Consider the following 20,777-nt stretch of genomic DNA (forward strand, 5'->3'; position numbering starts at 1 on the left):
TGTCCATTGTTTTTTGAGGTTATAATTGTGTAGAATTATGAAACTTTCTGTAAAAAGTACCAAATCAGGCAATGTGAACCAATTCAATAAGGACCCCGAGAGCCGCACTTTGGGCACCTCTATATTAGTGAAACATCCAGACACAGTATGAAAAGAATCACTGTTTTGTTCCAATATAGAACCATGATGACAGCATAGCGTTAATGCCTGTGTCTGGTGCTTGATCAGTGATTACGAGCCAGTTGACCGCGATCCACTGGTAGATCTTTGGCACAGCCCCAGTAGTCGACATCAGCCTGAATTCAAACATCGTGACTGCAAATAAAATATTTATTTCGTCTATTTTTTTCTCTTTGATAAGTCATAGTTTTCTGCAGATTTCAAGTGGCCTTTAAGCTGGAAATAGTGAGTTCCATTTGGCAACACTGACACAACAGTAGTCATAGAATACTGCACCAATGCTTCCTAAAAAGAAAATCATAATTCAATATTAACACCTGTTCATAAGCGTATGGTAGTTTCTCATTCGTCCTTCTTCCAGACCAGGTGATCTTTGGTGAAAAAAGGTTGGTGATTACTGATCAGGATCACCGTCAAAAGTAATATATAAGAGAAAACAGCTTCTCTAGAGGTGCACTTCACTCTTTTAGTTCACTTTCCATAATCTGATTGTGTATTATTAGCCTTGCTGTAAAGTGGCCACAGCAGCTCAACATTACCACCAAGCAAGCGCCATTTCACGTCTAACTGCCTATAACTGTACCGTCAGCTGCACTAAGTGCCGTCAGTAATGCTATCACTCTGAGCCCTGTGAGTGGTGACAGAACTGAACTGATCGATGGCGTACGCATGAACACGGGATCAGGAGATCGATGGACGAGACCAACTCTAGCATATAGTCAATATCTGGTCCCTGTTATCCCTTCAGGTGGGCCACAATAAGGCCAGGGTGAGACCAGAGCTGCTTTTCTGCTAAACAAATTTAGAAGCTCGGGTGTAGGCAAAGTATCATAAAACCAGTAATAATAACAAGTTGAAGACTGTAAGTTACAGGGAGAAGAATCGTGTATTGGCTCAAAATGGCATTGTGGTGAAGTAGTAAGAAAATAGGGTGAAAAGAGATGGAATTGGTGATCTGACTGGAGAGGAGCTCATAAGAAAGAGCAAAAAACAAAAGCTTTCAAACTTGTTTTGAACTTTTACTTCTTGATACTCCACACACAATGACCCCCTTCTCTGTATGCAGTGATTTATCACCTACAGCAGACTCTCACTGGAGCCCGTCTCCATATATACAGGCTTAGGGACTTACTTCACTTTTAGTATGTTTAATAGAAATGTCATCAGGCGGGGCAAAAATAAATCCTTCGTATTCACATTTTAATTTTTAGTTGATGAGAGTGAATGCTTTCCACTGGGGCACAAACAAAACTTTCCATTCCAGAAGACTGGCGTAGACTTGCTAGACCGCAGATAACTTTAAAAGATCTTACTGCAGATTTAAGCACAACATTTAATAATTGCTCCTTCACTCTACACCAAACAGGGTCCATATGGTTTTGTTAAGAGCGCTATCTACGGTCTTCCTGCGTCCTGAGATCCTGTCCTTCCGTCATCCTACATTAGCGTCGGCTGGAAAAACACCAACTTGGCAAAGGGAACAAAGGTTATATAGACATAGACCCCATAGAGACCAGAGAGCGTTGTTAAACACTTAAAAAGCCCAGTCTAACTCGGCCACTCACTAACATGTGACACATGCATGCACGCGCACGCTCGATGGTGTGGTTGACTTCAGCGGCAGCGGCGACCATTACCAGATAATCCTGCCGTTTGGAGGGGACCGGGACACGGAGCGAGGGGGCCATGTGAGGAAGGAAGGCAGAGACAAACTAGTCTATTTATCTGGGCGAATAGAAAGGCGCGATGATGCATGATCAAGCGAAAGCAATCATGTCATCTTTTCTGAAAGGTAGGAGAAAATAATTTGCCCCCCCCTCCTCCTCCTCCTCCTCCCCTTGCGCGTTCTTTCTCCATCACTCCTTCTCTTTTCCACCTCAATCACTGTGTGGCGAACAGATAAAAGAATGATTTAAGAGTCACAGAGACCACAAGAAAGAGCGGTAGACCTCGCCGCAACTCGGAGCACAGCGGGGAGTGCAGTTCAAATAAATAGCCTCCCCTAAAGAGCTGAGGCACGGCGTCTGGAAGATCAGAGATGGGGTTTGGGGAAGGCCAAAAAGAACAATAAGGAGAGATTAAGTAACAGCATTGACTTATGGAATGTCAAACACTTTCAACACCAATTCAGGCGCCATGAGGAAAGTCTGCAAAACCGTAGACTTGCACAAAACCCATATGAACTGGAGAGGCATGATATGAAAAGAAATGGTGATGTTCGATAACGATCAGGTGATATTTTAACAAACTTCTTCAACGTGACTACTAAATCAGGGGTTAAGTACGGCTAAAACGATACAAAATTGACTGACACTGGACTTTAACGCATGTGTTTCAATTGCGTTGATAAAGAATGTGTAAATATCAGTGACTTTGCGATGTATATGTATCTGTGGTTCAAACATATACAGTATAGCGTGCTACGCTCATAAATAAGGTGGACGACTGTGTGATATTACAGGGGAAGGCCAGGAACCGAGCAACAAGATGAGATTATGTCAATGACTGATGAAACAAACCCACTCTCACACACAGCGGAATCACAAAAACTTGCCTAATTAATGATATAATGGCCCTCAATCACTACAACGACCCACACACATCCACATGTAGTGGGGTATCAGGGGTGATCTTAGCTCTAACTAGGTGTTGTCACACACTCGTGCACACTCTGCCGAAGCCGGGCACGAGTAGATCGGGGCTCTGCACGCACTAACTAGGTGTAAATACAATAACAAGCCTGTAATTAAGTGAGCATGATGAAGTTAATGGAGATCGGCCATTCCGTCGGCCGTCGGCATGAATATTCTATTAGGCTGGTGCGACGGGCAGCTGGAATAGCAGTTAATTTAATCACCACTCGGAGCACAGGGAAACTTCTTTGTGTGAGTGTAATTGCACAGAATGAATAATTGATTTGACAATCGTACCCGCAGATTTTGCCACCCCGCTTTGTATCGGCGGCGGAGTGGGAGGGGAAGGTAGAAAATGGAGAGGGGAGAGAGAGGGAGAGACAGAGGACGAGAAGAAAAGGGGAAGAAGGAGAAGAGTGGGAGGGTTGGAGAGGTGCAAATGCAGAGAGCTGCGAGATGGCAAGAGAGGCTGTCGGTAAATGGATCATTAGAAAAGCGCAGCTCAAGGACAATTTATATTTTATCAATGCGGCAAAATTACATTATTGCTCGCACACGCAATCATACTGCCCACACTCGACAGAGGAGGGTGGTCTTCGGGACGGTGACGGGTGGAAAAGGCACGGCAACAGATTGAGCCGCGCAAAAAAAAAAGGGAGGCAGACATGAAAGATGAAAACTGACATGAAATGATTTGAAAGTCATTGATACGGGATGTTCAGCTCAGGAATGGACAGCGCGTTTTTTCAAAGCGCCCGAGTGAGTGGCTGTGTGTATAATCTATTAGAGATCTCCTGCAGCGGATGAAATTACCTCCATGTTTTACTCAGTCACAGCAATCAACACAAAAATGCAATGTCCATGTAGATAAGCCGGGCACGCTTGTAAATGCAGACGCGAGCTGCAGAGTACACACGTGCGCTGATCAAATTACACTCCACTGTGACTCGCAGGTCATTTATGTAACAATATTTCCCTTTAACAAGCTTTTGAAGTGTATATTTACATACGCGTGAACGCTAAACTAACGCTATGGGATACCATTAGGGCTGCGTGACATGAGGAAAATGGCATATTTGATAATCACCTAGAATACTGCAATAACGGCATCACATTATTTTTTAATTAACCACTTCAACACACAACATTGAGGAATGTGAACGAATAATATATGTACTAGCAACTACCAAAACATAACTTGTAAAATGGAACTGAATTGGGGGAAACAGAATTAAAATAGAAGTTTTGCACAGTTTGAGGTTGCTGTGTGTCGTTTTAGGCTGTGTATTACGCAAATCATCATTGTATTGTGGCTCCATCTTGCATTCGGTGATAAACCACGCAGCCCTAAAAACAATGAAGTCGTCAGTCTTGCTCTGTCACCATTGCTTGTAATGAGCACGGTAGGGCGAAGCGATACTGAAGTAACTTGCGATATGCGATACGTCTGTGCAATATTACGATACCAATACTATTGCGATATTGAACCATTTCAACACGATATGTTCCATAGTAATTCAACACAAATCAGCAGCAGCAAATTGTGAACACTTAAAGACTTCATCAGGAACAAAAGACTAAAATTGAGCCAAGTTAGTTAATGTTGATCTAAAACTGAACCGTAAAAAAAAAAAAAAATGTGTTGATCTAAGTCAGATGGAGAAGACTTTAGTGATGTTGCGATATATTGCAGCTTCTTGCGATACGGATATTGCATCACCTAATATCGCGATACCATATTTTTGCGATATATTGTGCAGCCCTATAAGCACAATCCCTATGAGAATATCTACTCTAACAGCTGTTTCCAGAAAAACGTGAACAGCCACTATGGTCTAAAAAAGGCAGCATGTTAGCACTCGTGCTTCATAGCAAGAAGGTCCCGGGTTCGATTCCCACCTGGACGGGGCCTTTCAGTGTGGAGTTTTGCATGTTCTCCTCTCAGTAACATACAGTGTCCCTAACAAATAAACAAATAAATACATTTGTTGAACACTACACTTTTACAGGATCTTACTGTTTAATTGGTTTTAAGTGAAAAGTCTAAACCAGCTATAAACTTCATCAGACCTGCAGTCGCTCCTTGAAGATACATACCGGTGTCCGTGCGGACTGTAGCAGAGGAGTCCATCATCCAGCACAAACCGGTGTCTCATTGAAGCACTTACAGCAGTTCGGAGGTAACAATAGAGGAATTAGACACTTCTAGTCCAACTTGTACAGCGCTTGTATGTCTCCTCCAGAAATACAAAGGTATCGAGTTAAGCCAGTGCTTAGACACAATCCCAGCTCACAAATCCTTGTAGGTGCATTATATGAAGATAATCCTGGAGACATTCAGTCACACTCCCGAACACAGACAGACAACAGGGTGTAAAGGATTGTATGTCTCTTCCCTGTAATCGGAGCACTGTGGCCCCTGGGTGTGTAATGCAGTAATATGTGGTATTACTGCCCCAGGATGGAGGGATAACTCTTTAAACCTATATTTTATAGCAGCATGCACCTATACACATACATTTATCTTCAGCCATTTGTGAAAAGCATGTTTAGGAGTGTGTCGGAGGTGGGCATACTGTAACTCATGTCGACAGTGGTACGGAAGCAACACTAAATGATAAAGCTGGAGGCAGTAAAACCTGATCAGAGCATATTCTACCTGTCGAGAGCTACGCTGACGCTGCATTTAGTGTCAACATAACTGCAGTTTCTGAGCAAAGTTACCACAGACTGTGAAACAAAAAGGTGAACTGTTGGTCATGCGACTTACAACTCAAGACATAACTGAACACAAAGGACATTAATGCACTTATGGTTTAGTCGGCACACGTTTTCAACTTTGTGACGGAAAAGCACCTCGAAAAGTTTCACTATGAAGAGTAAAAAAGCAGATTTTCTAATCATTTGCACAACAATTCCACATTCCTGTTTGTACAGCGTGTGTGTGTCTTGTGTGCACTTTCCGAGGCGCAAGATGTTAGCACAATAATACATTAACAGTCGCCAAGATTGGACTGTATTGTACCGTGGCGTATTGTGGAAGACAAAATGAGAACGAGCGGCGGAAAGCCAATGGCAGATCAAACCCGGCACAAAGGAAGGAACATAAAGAAAGAGGAGTCAGGGATTGATTGGTGATGATTTCTTACATCTGGGCAAAGGCAGAAATAAAAAATAAAAAAAAATGTGAAAAAGGGGGCTATAATCATGTTAGTACTCTTCCAACCCCTCCCAGCCCACAGCGGCCCGGCGCCTCCATCTCCCGAGTGGTCATCTGTTGATTACACATTATATTTACCTCTGCTGCCTCACTCCAGGCCTGCCTCTCACTGGCTACTCCGCAGCTTTCAGGCATACATACATAAATAACATACATACATAAATATTAATCAAATAAATAAATCGCTCAGCCTCGCAGCCCTTTCTAATCAAGTGACATCAATCAGGGAGAACTATGGGTAAAGAGGCCTTGTGGCTGACGCCTACTGAGCGCGCCCAGAGCGCTGGAGTAGCGTCTATTTGAGTCCAAGGGGGGAAATATACGCTCCATGTCCCATTATAGGAGAAGGGCTATCCTTTCGTCAGCGCGCCCATTACTCCCCCTATCATTTCCCCAAATCTAAAACCTGTTTTCAATCAACACAGCCAAACGAGTGCCTGTCTAGGAGAGGCAAAGAGAGAGAGAAAGGAGAGCGAGAGCAGAGAGCCACAGCGATGGGCAGTGAGGACAGGGGTAGAGGCAGAGCGGTGGAGGGCCCTCTCTTTCTTTCTGCAGTGATTGGAGCGTTTTGCATTCTGTATGTGTGGTTGATTGAATCCGTCTCCTAAATTAGGGCTGTCGACTCGAGGAGCTGAATGTCCTTAACCCCCCTACCCATATCCACTGCTCATACCCCGCTCCGGTGTGTGCATGTGTGCGCCGCATCAGGCGGAATATTTTAAGTGCAGCCTGGGTAAAGGGTTTACGTTGCGCCATTGATTGCTAATGCTATGTTGTATGTGTATTTGTGCCGGAGCATTGCTAGGACATCAAAAATCAAACTTCAATAACGGTTGTCGTAACTTGATTTTACTTCTTAAGGCGGTACTGAAGAATAATGACGGAAATCAGGAGCAGCACAAAGGCAAAATAAATAACATAAAAAAAGGGCAGTTTTGGAAGAAATTATCCCACGAATTGAACGTGACGCGTATCCAACTTTTGTGAGAAGAAGTGCAACTTTGTAAATCGCTTTCCAAATGGGTACTCAGATCCTTACCTCTGTCATCAGCGGGTATTACTTTATTGACTGCATGATCCCAGTCAAAGATGAATCTGTAGAAGCACAGCTGGTTGTACAGGGCTTTCTCCGAATACTGTCGAGAAAACAAAAACAAAAGGACAAAACACGTCAAGTTTGACAATATGGAGGCAACGACGCATTAACAACTGTAAAAATATTCAAGAATTTAAGAGTAGGGACACACAGCTGTTTGCATAAATACCAGAGTAGGAGCAGAGAGATATAAACAGTGTACATAGTGGTTTTGGGAAAAGCGCTAGCCCGATACAATAATTAGGTTAAATCTAATCAAACACGCAGACATTTGCTTATATTGCTCATCTCCAGTGTGTTAAATAAAGCCACACGCCCGCTTCAGGCAAAGACACAGAGACAATGAAAGAGTGATGGGAAGGGAAGGAGGAAGAAAACAATAAAAAACAAGCTAACTGCTCCGGATTCAGAGCGAGCCGATGTGAGAAACAGAGAAAGCAGAGGGGATCAGGCCTGAAACACCCTCCCTCATAATAGTTTGTTGTGATAAGGCATTGTGAGAGAGGCATGCGAACAGTCGAGGCTGTCAATTTGATTAGCCATTATACTGCATGTTTAATTGCAGTTATTGGCTCGTCATTTCCTCGCTACACTGGAGAGGGCACGCTAAGCCCCGACCCCACACTGCCATCAGGTGTGCGCTGAGTGCATTATTATTACCACCAGGAAGAATCCCATGACAATTCATGTGTGCGCGCGCCTCGGTGTGTGCCCATTATACCTGCCAATCCGACGTGTGGGTAATTGTAATTTCAGTTTTTACTGCTGTGGCATAATCAAGTGGCAAGAGTATCTAATGCAGCTGAATGCAAACGACGCCGTGTGTGAATGTGTTTAATGGACGTCTACTGCTGCCCACATGGTGCACACAGCTGTTGACCGTTGATGCTCCGCCGCGTCAACAACCAAACCATGCAACATCCCCATAATGGAGCCTCGGTTACTGTTGCCAAGGTTGAACAGGCTCGGTCGGCGCAAACATCACACGCCGCCACTTCTTCTTCTTCTTCGTCTCGCGGAAAAACACAACGCGGGACACCGGGCGCGCATCCGAACAATGCAGCGCTGATTGTGGGCGGGCCTTAAGGTGCGCGCTGATTGACTGACAGGTGTCGGAAAGGCGTGGCCAAAATGTTACAGGGTTGTTATTGAATTTAGAGCCCCTCAACCCCACCTCTACACACACACACACACCTACACCTACACACACACGCACCTACACACACACACACGCACGCCCACCTCGTCATTCAGCTCGCCGCTTTGTTCCTGCACTGACACCATTTCAATTTGCTCCACAAATCTGCAGCATTTTCAGCCTGACTGCCTAAGGAGCAAACCAGCTGTGAAATTGCCTCTCTCCCGGGAGCACGGAGCCACCCCAGCCCCCACCTCGTACCCCCTTTGCCTCCCTCCCCCCCCACCCCGAGTGACTCCCCCGTGACACGCAGGCAGGTCCATCAGCTTGTGCACAGATACAGTAACGGCAAAGGGAAGAATGAGACGTGATTGTGCGGAAGTGACCAAACAAGGCAGGAAGTGTAGAAAAAGGAGAAGAGCAGTAATGATGCAAATTGATCCACCCTGCATGGAAAGTGCCTTAAATGACTCGTAATACAACCTGCACTCAAGACCCCATACATTTCAAAATGACACCTGACCCCTCCTGTGGCGTCGGCGCCCCTCACTGGCCAGGTAAAGGTACAATGATTGGACTCAGGTGGATGAATTAGTTAATTACTTGACATGTCCCAGAAGCCGGGCAGATGACTGGAGGCCTGCAGAAAAGCTGCTCTTGTGCAGCTCTGCTACAAACACGCGCTGTAAGTAGTGGATGCACAATGTTCACACAGTGCAGCTGCAGACAGAGAGCGAGAGGGAGAGACACAAACATACATTTTCCTCAGCTGTGAGGCCACGAGGCTTTAAAACTCTTGAGCTTTTTAGATGCGATGAGCGTTATTGCCGGTTGTGGTAGTCACGCCGATCAGCTTCACAAGACACCATAATGAGTCAATATATGTAAATCTTTACTAGGCAAACACGGCGGGAAACAAAGGCATTTAACTGGTGCTCTCGCCCGCAAGCCTCCAACGATTCAGCACCGGTAATTTCTCCCCATTGAAAGGCATAATTGCCTGCTATTTGAAGATATTCATGCTCAATTTTTGAAATTAATTTCAATTGGGGGGAAATGTAGAAATGTCAGCTCCAGTGAAAGGGATTTGATTTCAATTATCCTCGCTCAAAGGACTGTGATTTCCAAATACACTTAAGCAAAATTATGACAAGAATTTTTGTTCGGCAAAATTCAGTGTTTAAAGAGCGATTAGGCGATAATGGGGCAGCTTTGAGCCGGCAGTGAATGCAGCCGTCTCCCTCTGAAAGGCACTCAATTATCTCTGATTGCTCCCGCTATAATGTATCAAATAGAGATACCTGCTATTGCCGTAATTTGTGTGAAAATTAACATGCTGCAATTTCCACTAGAGGGAAAAAGGGAGCTCTAATGGGCGCCTGAGCGTACATCAATAAAACGAGGGGAGAAAAGGAGAGAGAGACAGGGAGGGAGGGAGAGAAAGAGTGAGGCAGTGTAAGAGCTAAGGAGGGACTGAGGAAAATAAAAGAATGGAGCAGGAGGAGAGAGGCTGAATGAAAGGCCAAGAAAAGGAAAGTCAGAACTAAGATCTGAAACAGGGCGAGAAAAAAAAGCCCATTTGAGTTAAGCGCTGCATAGGGAGAAGAAAGTGCGAGAAGGAGAGGAAGAGAAAGAAATTTAATTTACTGAAAATATTACAAATTGCACCTGTGCATAACTCCCCTAAATTACCAACCAATCAAGGCAGAGTGCCTATTACTCTCCCATTACATGGAGATCAGATCACGCTCCGCAACAGTGTCCAAAGGGAGAGGGGAAGAGAGAGGGATAGACAGAGGAAGAGGCAGCACCCACAGCGACAGTGAATGCAGCTCGATGCACCAGAGAAATGGGGAAGAGGAGCTCCTCCACAAAAACTCTGCAGAGAACAAGTCAGTGAAAACCTTGAAGTAACTGCATAATGTGGTTCTATAGCTTCTGACAAAAGTCTTGTACGTGACTAACATTATACACGACTATGAGGGATATACATGTAATCACAAAATTGCTCAGAAAACAAAGCCTCAACAATGTGGACTATTGAATGCCTCATCTTCCTCCTCAGTTGTTGAGCATGGTCTGTAGCAGCAGCAGCTCACACAGCCATGAATAGCCTCTTAAGTACTTTGCATAATTGGCAGCAATTTAATACGTTAGCTGCTGGGCTATTAATCTCCATGCATCAGCTCGGTTCAGACACATGCGAACATGAATCGCACAATACTTGATCCCTCAAATCAACGCGTGTTTGCTTTAAAGAGAGGCCAGAGGTCAGGTCAGCCATCATTTGGAGTTTACATTTCTTATTCAAGGTCACCAATAGCGATTGCTTTGTGATGCTTCATACGGCCTTCTACCCAACAACCTAGATTTGTCTTTTTTCTAAATATATTATTACTGTTATATATTTCAATTCACGGCAGGATCATCCATAACAGGCCATAGATAACCAAGTCCGATCAATCAAGACAGAACAAATGGAAGTTAATAGTTTCAAAAGATTTCCGATTGAAACTTGAACCAACAGGTGGTGGGATGTTGAGTTTGTTACTTTAGAACTAGTTAGAAACGGGTTTTGGGGCCGAGAACGGAGCGCGAATAAGCGGCGAGAGTTAAATGTTTTATTCAGCCGCGGTTTAAAGTGCCGCGGCCCTCCGACGCAGCAATGGGCGACTAAGTGGCTACAGTGACAGCAAAAATTGGTTCTCTGGTTTACAACCTGTCGCCACAGAGCCAGACACAGCAAAGCAACTGGGGATGGGGCAGGCGGCGCGAGACATGTTAGATAAAAAATGACAACAGGGAATTAAGGCGAGGACCGAGACAGAAACTGGCGAGGAGCGGGACAGAGGGGACACAAAAAAAATAGATTGAAACATCACGGTCAAATTGAAAGGGAGAGTGTTTCTTTTAAATCCAGTGGTCAAGCTAACAAAGTGTTCATAAGTGGGCTACCAGCGTGAGACAGACACATGCTTTTAATGGCTAAACTACCACCCAGCTCTTAGCGGCTCGAAAAAGGTGTGCTCGCAGTCGCACACAAGTGGAGACACAATAAAGAAAAGACCACCGTCAAAAAGAACGGGCCTGGAAATGCATAGAGTGAAACGTGACACTAATAAGGCTATATATGGCAAAGCTGGCTCCATAGCACCATCGTCTGGAGAAAATGTATAGAGTGTGTGCAATTTATGTCATTCTTAGAAGAAGGGGAAGGGAATCTCAATTGTACAGCGCTTTCCCCATGACACAAGTCTCCCAAAGCGCTTCACAAAGGACATTTTTCCAATCCCTAACAGGCCTACAACCTGTATCACGGATGGAATTGCTCTTAGATGATCATAATGGGAAAGTTTCATAACCATTTCCGGTCTTGGATTAGGCCTCGTTTAGACCTGGTTTCTCTTTGGCATTTAACAGACAGGATGGATACTTATCTATGTGTTTTATCATTTCAGTTGCTACTTAATTGTAAAGTTTTCTCAGGACTTTAAGAAGCTCTTGCAAAAGTGCTCATACAGTGGGAGGAACATGTATATGAACGCTTTGGAATTTCTCACATTTCTGCCTAAATTGGTCATAAAATATGGTCTGATCTTCATCAAAATCATAAGAGGGAATAAACAGTGTCTGCTTAAACTAATACCACCCAAACAATTACATGTTTTCATATTTTTATTGGCCACAACATGTAAACATTCACAGGACAGTGTGGAATAAGTAAGTGAACCCAGGAATCTCACTGAACTGCAACAGTTTTGTAAAGAGGAATGATCCAAGATTCATCAGCCAGCTATTTAATACAAGGGTTCACTTACTTATTCCACGCTGCTGTGAATGTCTCAGGTTGTTCTGCAAAATATCTTGATAAACTTGTGAATTCAGAGAGCTCGTGAGTGTGTGAGGGTTACCTCGGGTCTGAGCGTGGCCCGCGTGCAGGCGGGGCAGATGGGTCCGTGTCGAGAGAACGCGACGGGCAGGCGCCTGGTCCGGTTCTGGCACGCCTGGTCCTCACACACCAACCAGCCCTAAAGCAGAAGCATGACACATTTGGGGAGTTTGGCAAGAAATTAGGACAGCTATGAATGAGTTTGATAATGGACACCTCGGAGTGCGTCATCCCGCTTATGCCACGGTCCTGCAAACTGAAACTGTTCATCGGGGCCTGTTTGCATATTTTTTTAAGTCCTGGGCAGGAGTTATTTCACTTTTTAATCAGTTTTACCTGAAAGTAGCTCCAGCTCAGTTGTTTATTGTCGGACACCCTCCAGCCAATCAGAATCGAGTATTCACCCGGACCATGGTATGAAGTACTTTTAATTCATTTTCTTAGTTCATTTACATCAGGCGATACGCAACATCCAGCTGCTCATGCGATGCTACAAAAACGCCTTTTTATCAAATGTGTCGCCGTTTATTGAATCAATATATAAGTGTCGTGGAAAATTGACAAAACTGCTGTTCCCGTCCAGACGCTCCAAAAACAGTCAGATTAATGAGGGAAATTTGCAGAAAACGGTTGCTTTTATTCAGCTCCTCGAACGCCGACAGAACAAAATGGTACGTACAGCTGACCAGACGCCGTCTACACACGCCTTTCTTTACATTCAAATCTACAGCTTTCGCCCGTGTGACAGGGAGGCCAGGTCTGACAGGCAAAACGACAGTAGTTAGTGCCCCCTGGGGTGAGTTGCTGACCCTGGGCAGGTGCTGCGGTCTACCCCTCTCAATCTCGCCCGTATTATTCAGCAAATCCCCCCAGCTCCTTCGGATGCCCCGTCATTACTTAAAGGGGCTTTAAAGGGGAGGGAGTTAATGCCCAACTAATGACAGTGCAAATGGCCCTCCACCATCAGCCTCTGTGGCCGCTCAATCACTCCAACAAACCGCTGTCAAAAGGCTGCACCTGCCTTTCCATAAAAAGGCCGATTGATTGCAATATTACTTCATTGATTGTATGTGTAGCTCTGACGACTGTGTGTCCTGTATCAAAATAACTATTGCACTATATCACTCACAAGTAGGATAAAAACAATTGCTCCTTTTATTTCAGCAAACTGCTGAAAGCAAGAAAACTACCAGGAGCATCTTCTTCATCTTCAAAATGACATGCAGATTATATATAGAACTTTTTTCCCCTTCTATTTTAAGACCAAATCCCAGATGGTGTAATTAAGCCGCGACACAGATCAGCAGATAAATACACAGCACAAATTAATCTAAATTAAGTGACTTATACTTGATTGCTCAAGTGTTCAACCATGATGAGGTCGGCATTAGAGGCACCTATGATGGCAATTAATCCTGCATCGCTTTAACGTGTCCTTCCTGTTTTTGAAAAGCCAACAATGCAGAGCACCAACTGGATGATCGAGAAGTCACGGACAGAGCCTGGGAAGAAGCCACATGTTTGAACGGGAAGTGGAAGTCCCTTTTTCTCCAGTTCAGTTTTACCCAAATCTAAAAGCTTCTGGACTGGCCTATAGTCCAGTTTAATGCCTCATTTGAAAGCCAAGACCAACAAAACTCATCCAAGATCTTACCTCGCGTTGTTGTCACTTTCACCTCGTATTTTTTGCCACATTTTAGTTGCATTTCTGACGCTTTTTGTAACGGTTTTGTTGCGCTGTTGTTGCTTTTTTGACACTTTGTTATGCTGCGTTTTCATCTTCATTTACGTCTCATTTTGTCGCTATTTTGACTTTTTTTAAAGAAGCTTTTAGATTTGGGTAAAGTTGAACTTGGGACAATGTGCTCATTTTAGGCAGTGTTTAAAGGGATATTTCAGGATTAGTTATCCAGTGTATTACATCAGTGTTGCTGATTTCTGGAGATTTTTTTCTTTTTAATTCCTGCAGTTCTTATATTTGAAGAGTTTCGTGATGCAAGGCTAGTGCAAGGCTAGCGCATGTCTAAGGTATCAGCTAGCCTGCATTAAAAACAGTCTGACCCGCTCCACAGTGCACCTGAGGCAAATCACTTATAACGCCAGACTAACCATATAAATGTCTGTGTCGATAGAAGAGTTTTAACAATTTTGCATTTCAGCATCAGCTTCGTGGTTGTATACGCTACGCAGTGGCAGAGAGTGCTAGAAAATAGTCCCTCAAAACGCGGTCATTCATGTTATGCAAGGTCAGTTATATTCCAAAAACTATTCTATTGACACAAACATTTATATGGCTAGTCTGGCGTTTTAAGTGATTTGCCTCAGGCGCACTGTGGAGTGGGTCAGACTGTTTTTAATGCAGGCTAGCTGATACCATAGAAATGCGCGAGCCTTGCACTAGCCTAGCGCCACGAAACTCTTCAAATAAAAGAACGAGAAGAGAAGAGAGAAGAGAAAAGAGAAAAGAGAAATATCTCCAGAAATCAACAACACTCTGGATAACTAGGAAATGAGGCCCTATGTCAAAAATCCTGAAATATCCCTTTAAGAGGTTAAGTCAAGATGATCCCATTGTGTATGATTTATTGGACACATTTGGGAATTAAAAATAAAAGATCACAGAAATTATAAGCTCTTTTTATGCCGTAACAAAACTAAACTCCCACTAAACTCCTGCGTTACAGGACAGGTCTGAGGAGAGTCCACTCGCAGCAACGACACATGAAGGCATTTTTTCCTTCTTGTACTGGATTCCATTTAAGGGGTGAAATGCTACACAGTACGGCTTTAACCAGACTACTGTCAAACATTTAACACAACGCCACTTTAAGGATGATGCAGTCCTCAATTGTTGATTTCTAAACATGAAAGTGTGGCACCAGTTACGGACCACCACCTCTTCTCCGCGCCAATCTCGCAGACACAAACACATGTTCCAAATCAATTAGAAAGTCCCACAGTTCACAGCTTTACTCACAAAGCGCCACCGGGGCTAATTACCCAAACAACTCCATATAGCGCCTGAGCATTGTGTGAAATCAAGCTGGCTCACGGTCACTGATAAAAATGCACGCAGGATAATCACAATTGATAAGATGATGAAGGCTAGTTCACGTCGATTGTGTTTTGTTATTGGGACGCAGGCTTTGGCACACACGCCGTTTCCCACGGATGTTGGGCAAATCGTTTTAAGCAAACGTCTGAATGTGTTTATACAGTTTAAATGAATTAAGGTTTCGTTTGCCTTGTCAGTGTTGGAGCAGATTGTGCTTCACATGCCCGTCCTGTGTCGTCCATAGCCACTTCTTTGCTTGGGATGGGCACAGAAAGTACAATTGCCTGTAATAATGGATTGATACAAAAAAACAAAAAGCAAACTATTATAAAAACAAAACAAAACCCCTCTTTCTATAATCACTTTTTCAACTGTGTCGAGCTTGAGGAGGATTCTTTACGTAGAGCTGGACTCAATCAACCTCCTGGCCAACAAAAACATGAAAAACACTGCACTTGTGTCACGTTTTTGTCAATTTTTTGCCACGTTTTGGTAAATTTTTATCACGTTTTTGTCAACTTTTTGCCATGTTTTGGTCTCTTTTTTGTCTTTTTTTTTTGCCATGTTTTGGTCACTTTTTGCCATGTTTTTGCCAAGATTTTGCCACGTTTTTTGCCAAGATTTTGCCATGTTTTTGTCACGTTTTTGCCATTTTTTAATCACGTTTTTAACATGTTTTTGTCCACTTTTTGCTATGTTTTGGTCACATTTTGGCCAATCTTTTGTCACGCTTTTGTCACATTTTGGCCAAGCTTTTGTCGTGTTTTTTTGCCACATTTTTACTACTTTTGGTCATGTTGTTTTATCGCGTTTTCATTGCTTTTTTGCCCTGTTTTGTTCTATGTAATGTGACTAATCAAGCCACAAAAATACGACCAAATCATGAAACAAAAAGGACGAATGTGAGACAATAGAAACGAGGAAGAAGCTTAGATGAGTTTAAAATGAGGCCTGTAGAGGCGCTTTTAGATTTGGGTAAAGCTGAACTGGAGAAAATGCACTCGGTTAAGGTGGAGGGGTAAAAAGAGGTAAAAGCCATATTTCATTCATTCATTGTTGCTATGTTTCACAGCCCTATAGAAGTACAAAAGGTTATCCGCACATGAGGTGCATAGAAGTCTGAAACAAAGAGACTTGAGAGTAAAGACTGGCTACAGAAAATTTGTCAAATTGAGCCGGATTTTGCAGCTCAGGTGGAGGCGGGGGGTGTACAGTGGGACGTGAGAGAATAAAGGCTCATAATTGCATAATTATAGCAGTGGATACCTGACACACTGAATGCAGACGTCAAATGAGTTCCACATAATTTAACCAAACAGAGGCAAGACCAGGCCACGACCTGCCCCCCCTGAGAAACACAGCCCTCCCTCTGCACTGTGCCTGTACAGTATTTACCACGCATCTCCACACCAACCTGCAAGTGCTCTCACGATCCTCCATTTTGGGGTCTTAAAACATCCCATTCCTTCAGGGAAAACGCTACAACGATGCCCGGTTTTGTCTAATAGCAGCTTTGTCTGACCCCAACTGGATTATAGCCGGTTGCCTGAAGTGTTGCAACAAATAAATGGGAAACTATTAGGACAAATTAATCACAAAATGGGTGATAATTGAAAAATCACTCAATTAAAGTAAATGATTGTTTCAGGAAGTTGATTAGACAAAACAAGCACTTTAATAGGCATTTACAACAGGCTGTTTACCGGTGACATTTCTACAAGCAAACAATTAATTTCAATAACAGTTTGATTCACACACCTTTAGTGGATATACAGAGATGTGTATTGTACAGATTAATGTCACAGTGGAGCCAAAAGTTAATCGCTGGAATTTAGGAGATGTCATTCATTGGATTCAGGAGGGACAGCAGCATTTCTCTCTTTCATTTAAGTACCACATGGAAATATTTGGCATTTTCCACAGACAAAATCTATACAGGTGTCTTAACCTTGTACCCCCTAAACCGAGTGCATTTCCTACAGTTTGGCTTTAAGCAAATCTAAAATCTTCGGCATCAGTGTAATGCCTCATTTGAAAGCCAAGACATACAAAAGTGATAGTGAAGTTTTCGCCATGTTTTTGCCGCCCTTTTGTCTCTCTGTGTCACTATTTTGGATGCCTTTTTTTAAGCCTTTTAGATTTGAGTAATGCTGAACTCGAGAAAATGTGCTCGGTTCAGGCGGGGACCAAGAGGTTAAAGAAGAACTGAACCATGTCCAAAATAATAGCAGTAGTGGTTCTAAAATAAAGTAATAAAATGGTCTCCAAATGAATCCAAATCCAGCCTCCCCCTGTCCCAGTCCAACACACCTGTTACCCCACGCACACCCTTCACGCTAGGAGCCTCGGGAGAAGTCAACTCCTCCAGCGCTGAAGGGACCTCGCCGAAATCTCTCTCTCTCTGGATACCCACACACAGTGAATGCGGCTCAAACGCTCCCACTTTGTACCTCCTCCGCTTAATCAAAGCTTCTCTATTCAACAATTTGACCTTTTGTTCAAAACAGGATTATCACCTTCTCCGGTCTTCATTCACCCGGCGCTCTCCCTCCCCACCCCACTCCCCCCCCCCCCCGACTTTCTCCTCTTGCCCCCTCGGCCCGTTTCCAGGGGCGATCTGCGCGGCGGGGGTAATTGCAATAATTTGTTAAATGCCATGGCAACGGTGGTTAGATGGGAGGGGTAGGAAAAAGAAATAAAAAAAAGTAGTACTGGGTGTTACAGGAAACGAGCAAGTCTCTCATTTTGCCTGAGACAGAGACATGGGCAGGGACTATGTGTGACAGAATGGTACAAAAAAAAAAAAGGCATAAGGTGGTGTTTGCCCATTCTCAGGAGGTGCCTTATTGGTAACGCGGGGGGGTAGGAAGGGGGGGGCAGGTAGCATCACTAATGATTCATGTCTGTGCGCTTGTCGTCATAGCTTTTAGTCTATCTCGCCAGACAAACAGCTCTATTTGAACTCTCCCTCGGTCTGAAAGGAATCCTTAATTACACAATATTACCCCTCTCCATTGCCCCGCTGTGTGTGCCGTGTCCAGTGGTGTCGGGGCCTTGCCAGAGCGCTGTGCGAGTGTGTGCGTTCTGTGCGGTTGTGTGTGTGTGTGTGTGGCCGCGCGAGGTGCAAGTATTCAGTGGTAGCAGCTGTTTCACACTCGGCCACAAAGAGGCTGAGGGGGGCTCGTTCCCCTCACATTCACAGCACTAATTGATTTCTGTTCAGCACTGTGGGAGAGTTAGCCCTGCGCACACACTCCTGCAGACAGAGCATTCCACTTACTCAAGACCAAAGTGTTAGAAACCACAATAAACCTTCCTCTTCAATGTTTTTTTTCCTTTTATTAAAAATAGAGTACAGTGCTCTCAACTACTTCACTAGTTATTCCTTGTTATGGGATAGCACTTAATAGTCATTACGAGTCCGCGCTTCACTTACAGGCTCTTGGTTACTCTTTGCAAGGGCATGATGATTCTGGAAATAAAAGTTTTCTGACAACTTCAAGTGTTTTCTTTTTGTGTGGAGTTTGCATACTTTCCCTTTGTATTATTATTATTATTACAACTACCAATGCAGACAAACTGTTTTGCGCTTTACATTAAAGCAGTACAAAGCAACGTGTTTACCTTAATAAATCCTTTTCGTAGTCTCTGTGGGGGTAATACAAGTGTTTATGGGATGATTGGAGGGTCTTTCATCTCCCCCTGGTGTCTCTGGCCAGAAAACCATGTTTGCAGCTTGACTGCCACCGGACCGGAGTCACCAATACACACTAATAGAATCACGAAGAAGATGTTAACAGGCTAATGGGCAAAGCTAACTGTGGGCTAGCGTCACTTTAAACAGTATTTACAGCCAAGTTTGACTGAAAAAAAATATTTCTATTTAATAATTGGGTGTACAATATCCCTCCCTCCCTTCGCCTTTTCTGTCAGCGTAGTATTTACTCTCCAATTAATAAGTTAAAAAATCGCAACGTGCAACGACACCTACAGTTGCACTTATGGCCTCTAGGGGCAAGAGTTACCTAGTACTGCTTTAAAAGACCAAAGATTTTCATGGTCGACCAAAAACATGCCCTGAGCAGCGATTAGTCGACTAAAAGGGAGCGTGGCATGACATGGCATCATCGTCCCTGGTCTCAAATGTCCTCCGAGTAACACTTCCGTGTGACACTTGTCTCCGTTTCACCGTAATGTAAACACGAGCCATGTGCTTTACTGTGAAATGCGCCGCACGCGTGGTTCCGTGATAAGTCCTCTCAGGCCGCTTCATTTCTTCGACTTTTGTGCTGCACGGTGTAGTGATGACACAGCCGTCAGACTCACGTATCGGCTATTTCACTAGAACCAGGGTATTTGAGGTTTAGTCTGGCCTATTGAAGGCAACATCTCACAAAGACACAGAGCCCCTGATCTCAGCTGTATGCACACGCAGGAGAGACATCTACCGTCCTCATTTCTCTCCTCAAAGTTTTTTTTTTTTTGCAAAAGTATTTTACACAATCAATTCAAACGCCACTGTCTGCAAAACTTTGATATATCTGTTTTTAAAAGATAGACCTGCCACAGGCCTCTGGTGTTATGTAAATAAAGAGCATCTTAATTGAGCATGCATTTAGTCGACCAATGAAAATCTTGACCAAATAGGGGGCAACAACTTTTCAAGGCGCTACACTGTAATCATTAATCATTCCCTCCATACTCAGCGGTGGCAGGTGACTCTTGTAGCCACAGGCTGCCAATGGCCCCTCTGACCACCACCGGCAGAATGCTGCACATTCAGAGACACAATCACAGACCTGCTGGATTTGAACCACCGACCTTTAGGTTATGACACAAACCACTCATCCACTGTTGCCCTGATGCTCCCGACCCTTGCCACTAGAAACACACTCAATTTGGTCCCCTTTTGGGATGAGAAGTTCCCTGCAAAGACGATGAAGGGATAATCTAAAAGAAGGTTCATACGAATGTCCCGCTGTGTCGATTCATCAGACACTATTCATCCACCTGGAGGTCTGAGTATTTGGTCTGAACTCTAAATCCAGAGTATAAAAGGTGCTCATAATATAATTAGAATATCGTTCAAAAGTTCATTTATTTCTGTAATTCAACTTAAAATGTGAAACTATATAAGTATATAGACTCATTACATGCAAAGTGACACATGTCAACCCTTTGCTTGTTATAATTTTAATGATTATGGCTTACAGTCCATTTTTATAATGTCCTAATTTTCTGAGATTTATAATTTGGGTTTTTTACCAGCTGCGAGCCATAATAATCAAAATGATAACAAATAAAGGCTACATATCTCACTTTGTATGTAATGATGAGTCTATCATATATTCGTCTTACAGTTTAAGTTGACAGAATATCATGAAAAAGTGCATTTTCTTCTAATTATATGACACGAGCAGTAAGTCACTCCGGAGTATAAGTCACCAACCACCCTGGTGCACCGTTGACAAGTTGTTCAAGCACCCATTTGCAAAATCGTTCCTCTAGCTGCGGCCATCGAGCTTTTTTTTGCCTTCTTAATAGCAGTCAGAGACACCGCTGCTTT

The 20,777-nt window shown here is 43.6% G+C and overlaps 1 protein-coding gene across 1 annotated transcript in view; it reads right to left on the reverse strand.

Annotated features, from left to right (window-relative positions):
* The window catches only part of pola1 (polymerase (DNA directed), alpha 1), a 46,716-nt gene that overhangs the window by 1,262 nt on the left and 24,677 nt on the right, over nucleotides 1-20,777 (reverse strand). The window contains exons 35-36 of the mRNA XM_079575843.1: nucleotides 12,179-12,295; nucleotides 7,073-7,169 (exon numbers count right to left, since the gene is read on the reverse strand). Coding sequence (XP_079431969.1) covers nucleotides 7,073-7,169; nucleotides 12,179-12,295 — 214 coding nt within the window. The remainder of the gene's footprint in view (nucleotides 1-7,072; nucleotides 7,170-12,178; nucleotides 12,296-20,777) is intronic.

This window comes from Gobius niger (genome assembly GCF_951799975.1).
Source record: "Gobius niger genome assembly, chromosome: 18".
Classification (NCBI taxonomy): Eukaryota; Metazoa; Chordata; class Actinopteri; order Gobiiformes; family Gobiidae; genus Gobius; species Gobius niger.